At 39.5% G+C, this 21,254-nt stretch overlaps 1 protein-coding gene across 12 annotated transcripts in view; it reads right to left on the reverse strand.

The window, feature by feature from the left end:
* Window positions 1-21,254, reverse strand: part of RBMS3 (RNA binding motif single stranded interacting protein 3) — a 640,734-nt gene that overhangs the window by 196,018 nt on the left and 423,462 nt on the right. For all 12 annotated transcript variants that reach the window (XM_087824903.1, XM_016198811.2, XM_016198812.2 and 9 more), the window contains one exon: window positions 10,607-10,686. In XM_087824903.1, the coding sequence (XP_087681029.1) occupies window positions 10,607-10,686 (80 nt within the window). The remainder of the gene's footprint in view (window positions 1-10,606; window positions 10,687-21,254) is intronic.

The following is a 21,254-nucleotide window of genomic DNA, read 5'->3' on the forward strand; positions in this document are numbered from 1 at the left end:
TTTTGGAAAATTAAAAATAAATGATGATTTTGTGTGAACATTAATAGTGACCAGTCTTTAGTCAGTTACATATTAGTGTTTACATTATTAGGATTATCATGGTTATTATATTAGAATTATTGTTTACTAGAACTAGCAAACCTGGAAGCCTGTATTTAAGTTGTGTCCACGTGGTAAAATACTCCACGGTGCAGCACAGTTGTAATAGGAGCCCTATATGAAATTAGCAGCGACCAAAAGAAATGGTGCAGAGCAGTTCTTATGATAGAACTCCCATGTCTTATCAGTGGTTAGCCTTTTGGTTCTTAGATATGAATATTAACTTCTCCCTAAATTCGGACAGACTCACACTCACCTGCCACTCACACATTATGTGTCGGTCCACCCCCACGATGCCAGCTACCACACGCGCCGCGTGCATACACTGTTTCAGTAAAACAGTCATGTATTCTGTCAAACAATACATTATTTGCTAGTATAATGCAAATGTTCAGAAGAACAGCCACTACCTCTGCTTTTGAGAAACAAAACATTCATTATAAATTAAGGTACCTGTTTGCTTGTCACCAAAGAAAATACGAGTGTAACTCATTCAACAGAAATGTATTTCTTAATTCTCCCTTTAAAGTAGCTTTCTCAAACATATCTAGGTTTTCAAAATAAGATCAGAAAAATGAGAGAATATTTTAAACTTTGTATTTATCCTTGCTATCTTTCTTAGTCTTTTCTAGTTCTGAGAAGATGAAAGAGTTTGAACCTTAAATTTTACTCTAGATCAGCGGCATTCAAAATTATTGCTGTTGTTGTTTTGTCTTTGTTTTATTGAAGATGCCAGAGCTTTTGTTTACATAGGTTATATCTATTGATATTTACCATTTTAAAGAATAAAACTGAGAAACCTTAAGATATTTAGTTATTTTTTTAAAAAAAACAACCCAGCAATAATAAACCTATTACATGGTAACATAAGTGATGCATTTTTATAAAAATATTTTCAAAAACAAAAGAAATAAAGACAAGAGTGGCCTTGTTTTACAGTTTTTGCAAATCTCTAATGTCCAACTTAATAGAAGCTGGGTTCTCCTATCTGCTTCTGCATTTAACCTGATGTAATATCACATATCACGTAGCCCCTGGGAAACTCCACTCTACACTCATGAGAGAATAAGAGTGAAAAGGGCAAATCATTTTTCAGTATTATGAAAATATTTTGACCTTGTAGACCACCAGAAAGGATCTTAGAGACCCCACAGGTCTGGACCATTATTTGGCTGAAACGCACCATGCCATGTTACAGTGGTTGCACATAAAAATAGGTTAATGTCAATATTTAAATTCAATGCTTTTGTACTTTTAAAAGAATTGTTGTATTAATACCCCAGTGTATGATATATTGGTACAATTCTGAATCCTTTGAATGGAACTTTGCAGGACATTATGATTAACTAAATCATACTACTCACTCTTAGGACACATGATCACAATTCTATCTACCACTACAAATGTCTTATCAATAATCAAATGGTCTAAGCTTTTTACAGAGAAGCCTGTTACCTACCCATCAACAACTGCAAGCTCACTTAGAGCACCTCTCACATGTTTATCCCCGGGAAGTCAGCTGGGAAGGTAATGTAGGTCACACTCAGGGTGTTCTCACCAGCAGCAGCACAGTGGGGATATAGAAACTCCAACATGCGTCAATCACCATCAACCACTGTCAGGACTGTCCGAAATAAGTCCCACACTCAGACCAAGGGAAAATGGCTGTTTTCTTATTTACAGCCTCCTAATCTTGCTGCATGTCTGAATTAATATTTGACTTATTGGGGTCAATAATAATGTGCTCTGAGGACTAAGGACCCACCCCCCCCCAGACTTTCTTTTTAGATGTTTAACAATCTTCCATCCTAACATATCCTTAAGAGAAAGTACAAAGAAAGCGCAAATAATTAACAAGAAGTGGTTTTTCTCCTACTTAACATACAAGCACCCCAAGAGATTCAAAGGTGCAAAATAGAAGAAACCAAGAAAGTTCTCCATTGTCAGTTCGATAATGTGGTTTAGAAATAGTTTAGATGATGTTCAGCTGAAGAAAGTTCTATGTTCTATGCTAGTGTGTTAGTCTTCTGTTGCTGCTATAAGAAATTAACAAAAATTCAGGGGCATAAAATTACACACATTTGTTATCTAAGAGTTCTGCAGGTCCTAAGTCCAACACAGATGGCACTGGGCTAAACGTGTGATATAAACAAGGCCAAGATCCTTTCTGGAGGCTTTTGGGGAGAGTCCAATTCTTTGCCTGCTTCAGCTCTTCACGGCCAGCAATGGTGAGTCACGTCCTTCCATTAATCTTTTCCACTTTTAAGGACCCTGTGATTACATTGGACCCATCTAGATAATCAGAATAGTTTCCCTACTTTAAGATCCGTTTATTAGCAACCTTAATTTCAACTGCAACATTAATTCCTCTGTACCATGTAACCTAACATATTGACAGACAGTGGGAATTAGGATTTCAAGATCTTTGGGGGAGGGGGAGCATTATGCTGTCTACCACAAAGAGGTATTTACTTAATTAACAAGTAATTACAGTATTAGTACTCTTCTGTGACATGTGTTGGGTTAAATGCTTGAAACAGAACAAACAGCAAGGCATGATCCTTACATTCAAAGGGTTTGTGGGCTAATTGTTTGAAGGGAAAGGGAAAAGGTAAACATCAAAGTTCTTTCTAGAAAAAGGTCACTCTAATGGGACAAATATGTCTTGGAAATATTTGAAGTTTAAAAAACAGATCATAAGCATGCCAATTTCCTATAAAATATTTTTTTTGGTACCAAAAAGTGTCGAAAAGCATAGTAAACTAATTGATTCATTCTTCATAGGCTCAAAGAAGAAATCAGAGGAAACAGTTTTAAGAGAAACAAATGATGGGTGGCTCAGAGCTTGCCTAACGAGCATTTTTAATAATATTTCTCTTGAAATAGTTTCTCAAATTCTGCAGATTTTTCATTCTAAAAAAGTTAAATCATAAATAATGAGTTGTGGGCATGGCAGGCTTCTTGAGAATTACTGGGAGAGAGTGGCAAGTGTTTCATTTAGGATACTACACATTCATCCCCAAATTGGCTAGAATGTTTTAAATCAGTCCTAATAAAGGAGATTCTAGATTTGGAAATGCACTAAGCACTTAATTATTCAGAGCTTGGTTTCCATGGCTTGTATCTTAATTGGTCTTAAGCCACTCAACCCTCTTTGCTTGCTAATAGGACTCATTCGGGACAGACACTAAATGGTTTAAATACTCATTAGTGTTGCTGACAAAAGACAAAGTCCATCGTCGTTTTAGAAATAAAATGAAGATTTTCTCATTTATTTTGTAAGTTTTTACTGTGAAATCTTCAATGCAGGATTTTCTGAAAACCTGAAGGCAGTTACTATTTTAGAAGTCATAGATGTAGATGACTTTATTCTGGAGATGTACAGAAAACCTCCTTGTCCGTTTTCTCTATTCCATGAAATTATGACTGTGTTAAATATATATGTGTGTGTGTGTGTGTGTGTGTGTGTGTGTGTGTGTGTGTATCAGGTTTTGGAGCCAAGTAGAGACTCCAGACAAATTCTGCTACTACTCATTGAAGCTTATACATAATTACAGAAACTATATAGTTAGCAAAGCATATTGACCATATTATGTTAATTAAACACTATAGATTTTATTATGTTATTATGATAGGAATAATAAGCCTATGTAGTACTTCCTCTAGGCAGGGAGAAGCAACATTATGCCAAAAAAGACAAAAGCATAGACCAAGAAACTCTCTTTTCTGCTTATCCTCAAAATATTCACTTTTTTTTTAATGTGAAAAGGTAAAAAAGGGAAAAATGAGCTTAACTAGATCCAGTGGCAAAAAGTTAAGATCTAGACATTATTTCGATATAAATTAGGGAGGACAATTTGACATGTCAGAAAGCAGAATTTATCACTGTGCCAGCAATGAGTTATTTAAAGAAATAACAATAAGACTGCCAGCAGGACCCCCTGAAAAGCAGTCTTGAAAAAAATGAGGCATTTGACAAGAAACTAGAATCTTTCTCGATCAAATTAAGTTTCTTTTTCTTGTGAATATTTAGCTCCCTCTCTTCCTGTATATTTAGATTTACAAATGAGATTTCTTTTCAAAAGCTAAGAAAAGATTTCCCTCACTGTTTGCCTCCAAGTTTGTCGATGCTTGTTTAGCAGGGGCTGTGTATTCCCCACACCCACTCAAGAATTTCATTAAAAACAAATGTGAGCATGCAGTTTATTTAATTCATGGAATTGTGCATCAACTCCGAAGGGTATGTATTGAGAATCTACACTGAGCTAAGCAATAGCCCTTGAAGCGACAGAAAAAAGAAATGAATCCTGGGTTTGATGACGCAGAATCAAGTTAATAAACAAAAAATTATTTCAGCACTGTTTACACTTCCTAGCCTACTCCTGTGAAGATCAGAGCTTCAGACAAAATCAAGGGAAGTGTGAGATGAAGTAGGGAAGTCTACAGTAGTGCTGCAAAACCTTCCCACATTCTCATCAGAAGCCTCCAATTTGTCAACCAAAGATCACCTCAGCCGACTGCAGGCATTTTCACCCTGGAGCTCATTCTCGATGTCCACCACTCCACATTTACCTAAGACCAGAACCTCACAAATTCCTTTCTCTGGGGCCTTAATTTCTTATGGCTACGTCTCTCCTTCACTTGGCTGGCCTTATGACCCTTTCCCAGTCCCTAATGCCATCCCGTTTTCATCTACACTCCACCACTTTATGGGCTCACTTGTTTTGGCGTCAGCTGTATGCCACTGGTCCTTACCTTCTGCTGTGCTTCTCTTGCTAAACTGAAGCCCTGTCTATCATCTGTCTACTACCACTAATATTTGCCTTTATCAACCCTGATACGTGGTTCATAAACGCTGCTGTAAAAAAAAAAAAAAAATCATGAAAACAATATATTTGGTCCATGAAATTCATTTCACTACTTTAGCTGGGTCTACCTTTCTCTACAGCCAGGAGTTTTAAATTAAAATGTAGTTCCTCACTACCAGTCCTGGGAACACCTATCTTAATTTGAGTTCCTCAAAATTAGAGCCTGGGATAAGGTAGTAAGGAAGCAGATATGATGGAAAAGAAAGGTGGGGAAGAAAGAACAGTCAATAAAAAGGGGCCTCATTGAACTTGCAACCACTATAGGCAACCTCCTAAGGAGTCGTGTAGAATGTAACTCACAGTTGTCCCTCCAAAGGACAAGAGGTCCAGTCTTATGCAGTGACTCCCACGTCCATTGATTGAGGGTTGTCTCAGGGAGTGATAACTCCACCCGAGCTTGCAGAAAACCTATGCCAGGTTGAGTGAGCTTTTATAGATTTTGCCGTGAGGTAGAAAAGTGGAGAGAATTAGTGGATGCTTGAGATGGGACCCCTCCAGGGTGAATGGAGACTGCCCACAGCATCTGCAGCTGCAGTCACAGGTGGGAAGAGGAGCGGTGGGACAAAATCCATTCTGATCATTTCTAATCTCCTGAAGATGAACGATCACCTGAACCTTCTCTATCTGTTTTTTCATTATCCAGATTTAGACTCTCAGACTACTGACCATGAAGTTGTCAAGCTGCTTGTAAAATTCACTAATAACATTCCAACAGTGTTTCATCATGAAGCAACTATGTGTTTGGTACATAGAAATAATCTAGAAGGCATCACTAACATTATAGATGAGAGGCTTCAGAGAAAGTAGCTCCTAAGTATTGCAAAAGTCTTATTAATGAAAAATCTAATCTGATACCCAGTAAGGGATGGTAGTGTTTGCAAAGTTTTTATGAAAATGATGTTTTAGTGTCACAAAGATGGAAAACGCAGCATTAGACTGTGCTAATCTTTGGTGGAACCATAAAGGAATATTTTTGCTACACTCTACCATGATTTTTTCTATTTGCTGCCTCTTACTCAGCTATAGTTGCATTTGTGGACTTAATGGACTGATGTCATGGAAGAGACTCTGGTTGTGAGGGTCTGCAACATTTTCCACTGATAAAAAATTTATATATCTATTGCTCGAATATTTGGAATTTTGAACCATGTCTCTTAACATAAATTTTATTTAAGTACATTGTTGACATTTCACTCCAGGGGACGTTTTAAATTTAGCATATTTTCTTTCTTTGTTTTCTTTAAAAATTATCAGATTTTAAATATTTTTCCCCACGGTGCTCCCACGATGTATAGGTACATATCCACAATCATACACATTTCTATTGACATAAACACACGATAGTAAAATGATGTCAAAGCATCGAGAAGGCACACAGTCTTATATTACTTATTAGAAAAATATGATCCCTCTGACACTTCATTACTCGTCCAAATTTCTGTTGCTCACAGGATTTGTGAAAATTTCAAAGATCTCTGAATGTGCTGAGCTTTCTCTCACCCTCCCCTACTTCTTGGAGTTCATTGGGGATTAGAAATAATTATCTGCAGAATAATAAAATCATACTAACAGAGATTTATTCCATTTTTTTCCGGAACGGCTGCTCCACCAATAGGGACATGTGCTTACAGGCAAGAGTCTGGCTTGAGAGCAGACGCGATTTATTTCTCTACAAACCAGCCTGCACGTTCTGTTCCTCAATACACGTCCCTACACGTGGCTGCCTTTTCCGCGTGGCACATCACTCTGCTCCGGGGGCTCTTTGAAAGTGAGCCTTTCAAGCTCATGCCCTACAGATCCCTGAAGTGTCTGGGAACTTACCCTTTGCTTCTGGTTGGAAAATGCAATGCTTTGGGGCTGCACAACATTGCTGAGCGATTCATTATGGGGCAGAGAAGTGTCTGGGGTTAGGCAGGCAAGCAACTAACAATCCTTCATTTTGTACACAAAAAAATCAAGATCAATATGTGGGACTTGCAGCATTTATGGAACATAGTGTTTATATTTCCCTCTAGGGAACGGAGAAAATGCTGGATGGTCTCTTTCTGAGGATGGCTACAATGATTGGCGCTGCTTCCTACTCATTTGGTCGTCTTCTTCCCACTTGCTGGTAGCAACACAGCCACCTGATCTTTGTTAACTTCCTGTACTATATATACCAGAATTCAAATAACTTGATTTTTGATAGGTTTAGCTTCATTGATTGAAGTAACCATTGATAACTTTATATACCAAAGTGAACAGAGCTAGTTCTGAGAGGCTCTAAGAGGCATTAATGATCCAGGATGTATTCATTAAAATTAGATCTTTTATGAACAAATAGGAGGAGCCCAGAGAAAGAAACATGAGCCAAAAGAAGTATCTACATAGTTTGCTTTCAACTCACATAATCTGTCAGGAATGAAAACGAAATAACATCGCAAAATCTATTTAATGAGTAAATTGTTCCTAGTATAATGCAAATCGAATTGGAGGCAGCAACATTAATGTGGTCCATGTTACATGCCCTTGCAAATATCCTTAACTATGATGTTTTTATAATTTGAAATTCTGAGCAATGTCAAAATGTTGGGTTGAAGTTATTTTTTCTTTGTTCTTTTATGGAAATGACACAGTAGAGGATTGGGAAACTAGATAATCTCAGGAAAACACACAAAACACTGCATCTCCTTTAAGATGAATCGCTGTCAAAAGTGACAAGAGCCAAAATGTCCCTACATTTGCTCACTGACGTGTGCACATTTTCCCAAGTCATCCCTGAATGGAGACGTAAAGAATGTGAATTTGATACCAATTGTTCCCTACATGTTTAAAATAAGGTTAAAAGCTCTAGTATGAGAAGATAATTGACTTAACATGCAATCTTTTCAACAGCTTTTTTAGGACCTGAGAACCTCGGGTCATTCCTGTGTCACCGTGGGTCCCTCAATCACAGAGCCTTAAAGCATTATATTGAAACCATCAATGGGAGTTCTATAAAACCACAGACTTCAGAATTCAAAGATGCCAAATCTTGAGAATGTGAAAGACTGAGATTTTTAAATAATTATTGAATTCTGTTTTAGTTGCAGGTAGGTCAGGTCAATTATAGTTGGTTTTAATTAGTACACCCAGAAGCAAGGACAGTGTCTAGAGCACCATATTAGTATTGACAACGTTAGGAAATTGGTTACTTCTTTAGAAAATATCAAAGCAATGGCTTCCAATCTGATATCAGAGCCCGTGGCGACATCTCATCTAGTCTTCAAGATGGAAGAGATAATCGGATTAAATTATTAGTTTCTGTATATAAGGTTTCAACCATCCACAACAAATAAGCAATGAAGACAAAGGCAAACAGCACGCACCTACATCTGATTATACCTCTCTTGACTTACTAAATATACCCAAGGAGTGCATTTTACTACTGCGTCTTCCAAAATACCCACATCTTGCGCTACGTCCTGTTTTATTCCACATCAAATTCAACTACCAGAGATTAAATATCTTCTGTAAACCTTTATTAAACTCTACTTGACTTCCAATGCATAAACAAGCAAATTCAAGCATCAATTACGATCAGAATTGTATATTTAATTCTATTAATGTTGAGTGCAAATATCAGAAGCATAAAGTGCTCTCTCTCAGAGAGTTATACCTGAGAACGCCTGTTTTGCCTCTCACGTTCCCATGAGATAAAAGTGTGTGAGAAACTCCTAACTTAAGTTCTTGCTATTCACAATGTTTCCATTGGGTGTAGCTATGATATTAGATAGGCTGATACCAGAGTCTGCATCTTCAGGAAGAATGCCCGGGCATTTGGGGATTTTCACTGGCTCTCTTTGTCTTTAACATTAAGTTCTACTAGTCAGCTATATGCTTTATGGGGAAAGCAAATAAGACAGTTTCAAATCAATCCAGTCAAGAAGTATTTCAATGTCTTTTTCTGAAGAGGAAGAAACCTAGAAAAAACTGAGACCTGTATTAAAACTTGAATAAACACTAATTTCTATATAATTTGCCCATTCTTGATTGACAGGCATCTGTTGGATAAAATGGGATAAATACGGGGAAAATCCTCTAACAATGTAACTCCTTTCTTCAATGCTGGGTTTGAGCAGAGTGCCTTAAAGTGCTTTTTATGCTAAAAGAAAAAAACACACCACACAACAAAGTATGTCTCCTAAAACGCAAGGGCAGCTTACACGCTGAGATGTAAATTGCTAACTCTTTTCTTAACAACACCATATGTCTCCAATAGGATCCAAATGCAGTCGGTTCTCAAGGGGACGTGATGCATGGAAGCGAACCAGACCGAGGCGCAGGCTTCGCTGCGTGTTGGCTCCGATTAAGCAGAGACGCTGCTTTGGATTGCCCACGTCATCCGAGTGTCAGTCTGAAGGGCTCTTCTCCTTTCCTGACATCCTCCCCAAACCAACCCATTCATAAAAGAACCCTGGCCCATCCACAAAAATATTTCTCTTTGTTCAAACTTCCTCTTGTATAAACCTCAGTATATTTTAAGGAATCAAAATGCTCAACCTCTGAAGTTTCTAAAATCCAGCTGAAAAAGATCAAAAGGGAAAACACTGCAGGGCTGAAAGAGTCACATTATTCCCCTGAGAGTCACCAAAAACAAAAGAGCAACAAATAAACCAACATGCATATTTCTTTATTTACTCAGTGCAATCCTTTTTTTTTAGCACCCCTGTCATTTTTTAATGTTTTCATGCATGAGTATAATTTATCTTTAAATGTACTCACCTAATATTAAGTACTTTCCATAGATGCTACGACCAGGTTAATATCAAGTTAAGGCAGGCATTTCTGCTTAAGCTCTGACAATGGGCTATATTCATTTTTTGTCTGTTGAGTGTAATTCTTTTTTTTTTAGTGTAATTAATTTTTAAAAATTTATCTTTATTGTTGGAAGTATTATAGATCTTCCTTTTTTCCCCCCATTGACCTTGTCTGACCCCATCCCCCCTGCCAGGCCTTGAGTATAATTCTTAATAGCATCAAGTTATATCATCTTATGATGTATGTACTTAAGAATTTCGCTTTGGGAAATGTGAAACACCCTGGGATAGTCTAGACTGGTGCTCCTCAAAATCTCTCTGATGAATGGATGGTTTTATCAATATGTTAGTAACTGGCATTTTTGTAAAATATGAACTTATGCGCCCGGATTTTATGGCAATGTCTAATTGCTAGAAAAGTTTATAAATGCTTATTCTCACGTTCCGTATTCTTGTCGCAGACGGGTAAGATGTGTTTGGACACCGGCATCAATCTGTGGACTCTACTGTGCATATTGCTGTTCGGAGAGTTTATAGATCAGAAATCAAGGCACCAGTGCTAATGACGGGAGTCATAAACCTCCCTCACTTTGAGGGCATCTTTCACCGCTCTTTGCTGTCTTTTTCTCCTGATTCACTTCAGGGAATGAGCAGCAGATTCAAGAGAAAAGCCAAAGAAGAATCACCAAGAAGTGTGTGGTAGTTTTGAGAAAGATGAGTTGCTGCATAGTCTTAAAAGTCATACATTTATAAACGCGAGCTCTTCCCTCCCAGTGACCCGCCCAGGGCCTTCCCGCACTCCCTCCAACCATAACAATAAACCCAGACACTGTGGAATGATCACTCGGTGGCGTTTCTTACCTGGGATGCCAGGTGGTGTTTTCAGATATTTTCCATTAAAATGTTGAATTACCACTTCACATTTCTCAGTAGACTCCATTCTGGAAAAAGAAGTCAACAGGGGATCATATACTTTTCACGAACTTGTGCATATTCAGGACAATAAATAAAAAACAAAAAGGGAAAGGGAGAAGTCATGGAAAAGCTTGATTTGAGCATTTTACCAGGATTGCCAGCTGTTACCAGGACCACCAGCACCAGGCCAATAGAGCGTCACGGACCCAGCAGGGCCGGGGGATGACTGTACTGAGAGTTGCTTACTGGGCGGCTCTGCGCTGAGCCCGCGCTCAGAGGTGATACTGAGACATTACTTACGTAACCTACACAACAGTGTCTGGCAGTTGAAAGTGCTCCAGAAATACCCGTTAAATGTCTAAATTAGCAAACTTGAAAGGTACAGGCTTCGGCATTGCTTTTCGTACCAGGGAGGGTGCTGAGGCCTGGAGAGAGGAGCCACCTTGCCAATAAGTGGCAGAGGCTGGGTCTTAACTGAGACCCGGGGGACACCGAAGCCACGGTGTAACGACTAACCTATACTCCTGAGGGACTTCATAAAACAAGTTTATTTCAACCTCTTTCAGCCTAAATAATGATTAACACAGTAGTGCTGCCATGAGCATCGTGAATCTTTTCCTGAAAACCCACTGGGTGAAAGAGACAAAAGAGAACTGCTTGGCGTCTGAAATGTGACAGGAGAAGGTAAACAAGCAAACTGCAGGTCCTGAACTTTCTTGATTTTGAATTTTGGACAATCCTTGATTTTTTTATACTAGATATCAATGTTCCTAAACTGGGTTTCTCATGCCAAATTTTGTCATCTCACATAGAAGTTAATGAGTGAACATTTTGAGCTACAGCGTCAGAATTTCAATATTGGTAGTATTACCATATCCTAAGTAGAGTTGGTATCAGCAACATTAAAAAAAAAATTTAATTGATTTTTAGAGAGAGAGGGAGGGAGAGAGATGAGAAACATCCATGTGAGAGGGAAACATGGATAGACTGCCTACTGCACACCCCCCACCGGGGTCGAGCCCGAAACCCCTGGCACGTGTCCTGACCAGGAACTGAACTGGCAACCATTCGGCGTGGGGGACAACGGCCAACCTGCTGGGCCACACTGGCCAGGGCTCAGCAACAGTTTAAAAATAATTAACTATATCTGGGTTTTATTATTTTATAAAATTAGATGGGAAAGATAAAATTAAAGGGTTTATTCTGATTAAAGGGAATTAAGTCCCACAAATAGCACTCTAGAGACAAAAATAAATTTAAGAAACAGGACACATCCATATGAAAGCATATATATGAAATGTGTGAAATTTGTTTAAAATGCAAGTATAATTTAAATTTTCTGCTCTGTTATTAATATGAGTTTTCTTGGAATGGAGAGAGCCCTTTGACACAAGTGGTAAAACTTCTCTACATCTAAATCTTATGTGTGTTATCAGGATAATACTATATGACCATGTTACATGTAGAGGATACAAGATATGGAAAAATATGTAAACAAATTATACATTTATTACAGCTACAAGAATTGAAATGTGAGAGGAATTCCAGAAGCCAGGGAAATGCCGCAAAGACAGAGGCCAGACGGGCCCTTGAGGAAGTAATTAGGGCAGGGACCTGAGCTGAGCAGGTGAGAGGGCCTGGGTCCTATTAGAGGGGGTAGAGTGAGCCGATCACTGTGGATGCAGTGAAAGATTTGCCTGGGGAAACTTGGAGAAAAGCTAAGAGATGCAGACAAAGCCATCTGAGTGATCAGATTAAAACATTTGACGTTGGTATCACTTAGGACGCTATAATTATTTTGACTAAATTTTTTAAAAATTTCTTTTCTGATGTACATTCATCCCTATGAGGCATGGAACAGACACACATTTTCCTCTATTGATACAGATGACAAATCTATTCCTACCACTCAGATTGGCTCACGGGCACAAGACCTGTGCAGAACCACAGTCACACACTTAGAACAAGCCTGCACTTGGTTTAAAACTCTGTTGTCAACATCTTAAAATCCTTAATAATTTCCCAACAAGGGTTCCTGCATTTTTATATTTTACTGGGTCCACAAAATTACACAGCTTGTCCTGCTATGACAAGAAAGTGCAGGAAACAAATTTGACATGAGTTGGTTAGTTTTCATTCATCGGATGTCCCCACATAGGTGTTATTTTGAAAAACATCTGAAGAAGGAATTGATTTTTATGTCCAAATGAAAAAAAAGAAAAAGAAAGGAAAAGAAACTCTAAGCTTAATCACATGGAGTTCTAAAAATTAAAATTATCAAAACAAAGATAGCATTTTGTTCACTGCTTAATCACAGTTTCCCCCAAGTCAGAAGATATTTGGATACGAAACGCAAGATGAATCTTTCCCCATCCCAAATATTTTGGAGTAGCTAAGTACAATTTTTCTAACTTCTCTAAGTTTTCTTTCTGGTGGAATCTTTTACAGTAAAGTCTTCCAATTTTCTTTCTTTCTTCTTTTTTAAGTAGGAAACTTCCATTTCTAGGAACAAAAGAATTTTAATTCTGTTCTTTCTCTCTTCCCACAAGATCCACTATCTATTGTCTCTTAGGGAAAATAACCTTCCTTCCTAGCAGAGACATGAATGGGAGAGGAAATGTAAGCCCTTAATTACTACAGATGTTACTTTATGGAATTTTTACTCCAGGAGAGCTACAGAATAAAAATCTTATGCCCCAGAGTCCCCTTCCCTGTTCAAGCTCTCTCTGGGCACTCATCTCGATAAAAGGCAGTTAAGAATCTAAAGCTTGCTTGCAAGAGTCCTACAAATCAAATCTTTTCTCTTTGTCTTAAAACGACATGGAATTCTAAATGAAGACTAAAACTAGATGGGTGTGTGTGTGTGTGTGTGTGTGGGTGTGTGTGTGTTCCCTTGTTGATTCTACACCATTGTTTTAGGGAATCCAGAGGAAGCTAAAGAACAAGTGGTCATCCCACTCGACCCACCTAAAATATTTTTGTTCTGGTTTGAAAGGCTCGAGTCTTCCCTTTTGGGTTCTACGTATGATCGTCTTTTCTTAAGACTGTTTTACAGCCACATCAAGCCGGATGGGGGGCTGTTTCTGTGAGCACAAAGAAGCAGGGTAGATTGTTCACTTTAGAATCATTCACATTTAACTAAGTCAGTGTCTACAGTGAGGCTTTAGAGACTCCCGTCTCTGACTAAATGCAATGAAAGTCTGTTTCCTATCGCTCCCGGCTCTTAGTGTCAAACCGTGTTGCGCCGCACCACCCAGCAGTGGCAATTTCATTTTCATACACGGGGCACATTTTAACAAGGCCAAACAGCCCCAGCAAGGAAGGCGACGCAGGAACTGCCAAGGGGAAAGGCTCAGGGTTTCTCATGCATTTTTTTTGTGGGAACAGAACAAAAGTGAGATCCACGGAGCTGGGGGGAGTGGGAGGGAAGGAGACTGCATTTGAATAGCTACCTCTGAAGAATGTGCCCATTTTCTTCTCAAGTTTCACAATTAACTGCTTTGAAACGCCAGCTCGGGCTATCTGCAATCTGGCACACGCTTCAGTTGAAACTGACACTGGCATTATCAAGTAGGTCTGAAAAGGCGGCACGCCAGACAAAGCTGCCTTGACATGTCCCTTTCAGACGGCCCGAGTCACTACAACCCCATCTATTCTTCCTCGCAGGTACCTGAACCCCCTCGCGCCCCTGGAACAGCTCGCATGCCGGGCCAGCCATTCACCCGATGAGACATTAATTAGGTTCTTACAAGGCTCTAATCATTGTATAAAGCTTAAGGGTTTTCTGTTAGGTCTGGTGTTTAAATATAAACACACATTAAAGGCCCCGTTAGACATTCTTTCTTGTCTCGGTGCTTAGGAACCTGGCTTCCATCATTCAAAACGCACCATGGAATTGTGATTTTTTTTAACTCCCCCCCCCCCCCCCCAACAGCTACGAAGAGGAGCTAGTTTCAAAGCCAATACAATTCCCACAGGCAAATGACATCAGGTGAGAGCCTGGTCCGATATTAGTACAATGTTCTGGGTCAGACTTTACACGCAGGGGTGAAAAAGCATTTTGCAAAACCCCTTGCAGCCCACTTATGTACCCCAATGGAGCATCCCTCCACGTATGACCTTAAAGCAACAAGCATTATTAACCACATGTTCAAAAAAAATCTACCCTGTCATTTATTATGGTTAATTAGAGGTTTTCACTATTGCGAAATTGTTGTGGTTTTGCAATCACAGGCTCTGTACAAATGACTGGCACGTTAGAAACATCCCACACTGCAAGCTGGCCATCCCTCATTTCCGGTAAGATTTACGCAAAGGGTCAACATTACAAGATGTTTTAAAGGACTAAAATGTCCACTCTTTGTATTTCGAAAACAAATTATGTCATTTACTTCCTAATCCTCCATCACAGAAGGATAACAGTGAGTCCCAGGAACAAAGATGAGAGGGTGAGTTGTTTTCTTCTTAGCTTCTGCAATTTGTTTTCTTCCTGAGAGATCCTTGATATGCTTAGGACACAAGTGTCATAAATGTCAAAGAGTGAAGCAGAGAGGCCTCCCTGCCATCTCCCTTTGTAGAAACCCCTGCATTTGGGTAAGGTCTTGCTCAGCATCACAACACATTCCTCTTAGGAAACAGAGTTGTGGACAATATTTGCCTAATGAAAGCCCACTCCTGAGTTTTGGAATCACATAAATTCAGAACTAGAAATAGCCTCTGATGCCAACTTCTACACTATACAGATGAAGAAACTAACCCTAGGAGACTGTGGTTGGTTTCCCCAAAGACTAGTTAGTGGATGAGCCTGGAATAGGACATTTCTCTCTTGATTTTTCAATTCAGGTGGCTTATTTGGAAGAGATGGAGTTCCACTGTGGTCTCGTGTCTTCCCTCCTGATTTCCAATACTGATCTTCATTAATCCATTCCAAAGCTGGATGGATCCTTCTAGTTCCATTCCACCCAGCCACTATTGACTAGAGCAGTTGTTCTAAAAAAAATGGAGATATACCCTGATATGCTATGACCAGAAGGGCACGTCACCTCCCTGATATTTATTCCAAAAACATGTACATAATATCAAGAGAAAAACATGAGACAAACCCAGATCTGGAGTCATTCTCCAGAATACCTGGTTAGTACAACCCAGGAAAAATGAGGAAAGCCTGAGAAACTGTCATAGACCAGAGCAGGCTGGTGAGACATAACAACTAGTTGCAAAATGGTACTTATATTGGATCCTGGGAGAGAAAGAGGGTGTCAATAAAAAAATTGGTGAAATCCAAATAAAGTCTAGAGTTTAGTTAATAGTAATATACCAAAGTCAATTTCTTATTTTGATAACTATTCCCTGGAAATGTAAAGTGTTAAAAACAAGTGAAACTGGGTATGCAGTATGTAAGAACTCTGTATTATCTCTGTAATTTTTCTGTAAAACCAAACTTATTCCAAAATAAAAAGCTTATTTAAAAATGTCTGTTCATTAAAATGATCAGGAAACTATTTTGAAAAATACCAATGTCTGGGCCCCATCTCAGGAGATTCTGACTTAACTGCCTTGGCATGAAGTCTACGCAGATATTTTTCAAAGCTATGCAGGTGATTCCACTGTGTAGCCAGGTTGAAAACCACTATGCTGGAATTCTGTGTCAGGTGTCCCAAACTGGAAACTGCAGGCCAAATCCAGCCTTCAGGGATGTTTTGTTTGGACTGCAAAGAGTTTTTGGAAAATTTGAAATAATTGTCAAAATTTAAAATTGGGAGACTTCACACAAAAATTTGAATTTCTGATTCCTCCCAAAAATGAGATAATTTGATCCATGTTTTTTATATGGCAAGTATGGTATAATAAAAATAAGTTTGGCCCACCTGGCATGGGTCAGCAGTTAAGTATCGACCTGTGATCCAGGAGATCAAGGTTTGATTCCTGGTCAGGGCACATGCCCAGGTTGCAGGCTCGATCCCCAGTAGGGGGCGTGCAGGAGGTGGCAAATCAATGACGGACAGAAGACTCTCTCATTACTGATGTTTCTTTCTCTCTCTCTCTCCCTTTCCCTTCTTCTCTCTTAAATCAATAAAGATATATTTAAAAAATAATAATCATAATAAAATAATAAAATAAAAATAAATTTATTTTTTGTCCTACTCCCTGTCACAGAACTCTTAAATCCCTTGGAATTTTATGAGTAATAAGAATGTTTTTATTATTCATAATGAGTCCCTTTTGACTATATCTGAATTTATGTTAATAAGATGACTAAAGCTGGGACCCCTAGACAGCTTCAGAATGAGGCTAGTCACCAGAAAGACCAAGTGATCAGAGGATTGGAGCTTTCAACTCCACCCTCCAACCTCTAGGGGGACTGGAGAGGGGCTGGTGGTTGATCTCTATCACCAATGGCCAATAATTTAATCAGTCATGCTGTGTGATGAAACCTCCATAATAACCACTGAATGACAGGTTTCAGGAGCTTCTGGGAGGGTGGTGCACCTAGAGATGTTCTGAGAGGGTGGTGGACCTAGAGATGTTCTGGGAGGGTGGTGCACCTAGAGATGTTCTGGGAGGGTGGTGGACCTAGAGATGTTCTGGGAGGGTGGTGCACCTAGAGATGTTCTGGGAGGGTGGTGCACCTAGAGATGTTCTGGGAGGGTGGTGCACCTAGAGATGTTCTGGGAGGGTGGTGCACCTAGAGAGGGCAGGGAAGCTCTGAGCCATCCTCATACCTTCCTTGCACTGTGCATCTCTTTTGGCTGTTCAGGAGTTGTATTTTTTATCATATACCAGTATATATAAGTAGAGTGTTTTTTGTGAGTTCTCCGGGTTGCTCTAGTGAACGTTCAAACCTGAGGGGGGTCATGGGAACCCCTGGATTTGTAGTTGGCGCTGTAGAAGTGCGGGTAGCCTCGGGACTGTGGGACTGAGGCCTTAAACCTGTGGAGTCTGATAGTAACTCTGGGTAGTGTCAGAGTTGAATTGAATTGTTGGACTCCCAGTTATTGTCAGAGAATTGGAGAGCTGGTGTTGGAAAATGACACATATTTGGTACCAGAAAAAGGGCACCAGAGCAACCACAGCCTAGAATTGAGCAGCTGTTTTCTTTAAACAGAGTCAGTTTGCCAGCATTCCTACCAACCTGTATCAATTGCCAATCCCAGGGCAAAGAAGCAGATGCTAGCTGTGGCTGATCTTGCACTATTTTGTTGTTGTTGTTGTTTATTTATGATAGAGTCAAGAGGGGAAAACAAGTTAATTTATCCATGTGTACTTGTGTTTTCTGTTTACCCCTCCTCTCTATGTCTCCTCTGCTCAGTTCTATGCCCCAAAGAAGTGACCCATCTATGGGCAGTATCATCTTGGCTCCCGTATCTGATGGCATTTCATTGGGTTTAGCCATTAGGGACCTAGCGGGAGCAGAGAGAAGTGCGACCAGTTCTCCCTCACTCTCTCTCTGCTTTGGCACTTGTGTCTCTGACAGGGGTTGGATCCCCCTCTGGCTACAACTCATCCAGGCAGCCCCTGCTCCAAGGCTCTGGGCCTCACTGGGCCTCGGGAACACTCCTCCTCTTGCTTTCAGCTCTCAAGGTGGTGAAGGCTTCCTTCCTCTGCTGCTCATCTCTGGGTATCTTAAGATTCCTTTGTCAGTTCCCTTAACTCCGCCCACACTTCTGTAAATAGTCCTTTATTCTAGTCTCTGTAGTTGAATCATCTGGGGTAAAATTCTGTTTCCAGCCCACAGTCTGATGGCTACACCATAAAACTATCAATAATTAAGAAACAACATTATCCTGGAGGCTGTGTGTTTCAAGAAAAACATAAGGGGGGGAAAGTTTTTTACACTCATTCTCACTTAGATTACTGCCTACCTACGATTAACATTATCATCTAGATACATCATAAACAAATTTATCTTTTAACCATAGGTTCATACTTTCAAAAGGAATTTTGGTACAGAAATGGAAGAAGATTAAGTTGAAAAAAATTAAAGCTGAGATAAAGAAAAAAAAAATCAGTGAGTATAGTAGGTGTAGGTTTAGAGAAATCCTGCCATTAAAGGCACTGGAATGCATTATTGCCTGTAATCATTCTCTTTGAGCCGCAGTCATATTCCATTCCTAGATGTTACTATAGATTATATTTCTTTTCTTTCCATGATATAACAACTTTGCCTTTCTTCTGCTTCCCAAATATGTGAACTTGGCCTCACCATAGATTTTCTGTTCCCTTTTTCCTTTGCCAAGGATGCTCTCTTCACTCCTGGAACCCACCAAGAGACTATCCTGGCTGGTTCCTTTTTATCATTTGCATCTCAGTTTAAAAGCTCAGTGTCCTCAGGGGGCTTTCCTGTTCCTGAATTCCAGGCTCTCATTCTGTCATATTCTCCATTGCACCCCTGCATTTTATTCTGTTTCCATGAATCTTTAATTATTTGATATTTTATTATTTGTTTAATTGCATGCTTTTTGTCTCCTCAATTCAGTACAATATCCATCCACGAAAGCAGATATTTATCTTCTGTGTACACCTCTGAATGGCTGCATCTAGAATAAATCCTGGCATATTAGTAGTGCCCAAGACATATTTATTAGATGAAATGAATGAATATAAATGAATGAATATATTTTACATATCAGGAAAGGAGGCTCAGGGAGATTAAGTAACTAGTATAAGAACACAGATAGGAGGTGCAGAACTAAGACGCAAGGTAGGTTATTTCTGGCCCATAAACCCACATTCATAACCACACAGATGTAGAAAATAGATGGGTTGTTCCAACTCACAGGAAACTGAGAATGTAGGAAAGATACTAAATAGAAGAGACAGACACTTGTAGCCCAAATGATTATGCCCAAGTCTCTCCTCTTTATTGGCTGGAAGCAGACAGCCTACCTCAAATGCACACAGACTTTGGATGGCCCAAGAGTCCCTGTCACGGTTTATGCTTAGAGCAGGTAGAGCAAAGAGATCTCACAGGCCCTGAGCACACTGAATGGCCACCACTTTCAATCTAGAGGAAGCAAATTCTCCCATTTTGGCTTCCCACGGGCAAATCATATTTGGAGCTCTCCTCACTTTCCCCTGAGGCAGTCTTCGGGATGGGTCATTTCAATTTAGTAATTATAAAACAATAAAGTATATGTTTTCTCTCCCTCTTTAAATATTTAAAAAGGTACACATAGAGGGAAAACTGAGTCCAGGAGATTTCAGAATAATAGACTATTGGGTGCAATTTAATTCATTTGTTTGGTTGGTTAGTTTGGGTTTTGAAAACCAGGGCTCTGAAAACAAGGAAATAAAAATAGAATGTTCTGTTTTTATACACGTGATTGCGACTTCGTGATGGTAAAAGAAAGAGGTACAAAGAGAAAATGAGAAGAAACAGATGAAGATAGACATAGTGACACATGAAACGAAGTTGAAGACGAGGGAGAGCGGGCCAGGGCGTGACTCTCTGGTGGCTCACATCTGCTGGCAACTGGGAGAGGAATTAAAGCCCCCGAAAGGAACAGCGACCCTCATTCTCTTGTCTCGGCAAACACAGTGGTGACTTGCTCCTGAACAAACAGGGCTGCAGTTTGTATGTGACTAATCACTGAGTTTACATTTCAGAGCTTTTCTCTGCTCACGTTTGATTTCCTGGCTCCAGGTGTTTGAGATGGTAAAGCCCAAAGAACTGTCAGAACAAAAGGCAAGGAACTGTTGACACCACCAGTATGAATTCCACACAGATCTGGTCAAAACACTTTCCAAACGATAGAAACACATTTTGGTAAGTCAGGTGGTCATTTTAAAAGAGCACAAACTTGCCTAATAAAGAAGTTTTGGCAATTTGCTTTATAATTGATAAAATCCCTATACTTGCATTATGTTTATTCGGAATCAGAGTTCTCATTATACTTCACCAGGGAGCAAGAAGATCGGGTAGTAAAAGGAAAATAAATCAGATTTTAAAGATATTCAAAGTTATTAAAAGAAAGTCATACAAGAAGAATATTTTTAATCTGCTATTTATATTGATTTCTAATAATCAGGCTGATATTTGACTGCCTGTAACCAGGATTAATTTTTTTTTTTACTTTGTGGAAAGAAGAACTGAAATTATTTGGAAAGCTTGCTCATTTGGTTGAGAGAAGTGGGACAGGGCTTCCTCTGTGTTAAAAGTCATTCAAACAAAACTCCATGAGAATCAAATTAAAAGTAAGGGAGAGGGGCGGCAAGTACTACAAAATACAAAGGTCTCTGTGCTCAGCAGTCTCTCACGCTCTTTAGCTCACCAGGGGACAGTAAATGCAATTCTTAAAGAGGTTCTATGTTCCCAGATGTTGAAGCTGGATTAATTGCGAATGCTTACCCCCCATCTCTCCTCTACTTTGGGTCATTCTTTACCAGCCTCTCCTAATACTTTTTCAATGTGATTTTTGTTAGACAAACGGTCTCAGGTTTCTGGGAATGGGAAATGGATAACATGAACACACAGTCCCGTCCCTCCAGACTTGGGCTGATTTATGCTCCGATCCTCACCCTCCAAGGCAAGGTAGTCTGCTGGCACCCGCTAGCCCTGCAGTAGTGGGTCTCGCTGTCTGACTGTCAGCATTCC

The sequence above is a fragment of the Miniopterus natalensis genome, chromosome 15 (assembly GCF_054644295.1).
Source record: "Miniopterus natalensis isolate mMinNat1 chromosome 15, mMinNat1.hap1, whole genome shotgun sequence".
Lineage (NCBI taxonomy): Eukaryota > Metazoa > Chordata > Mammalia > Chiroptera > Miniopteridae > Miniopterus > Miniopterus natalensis.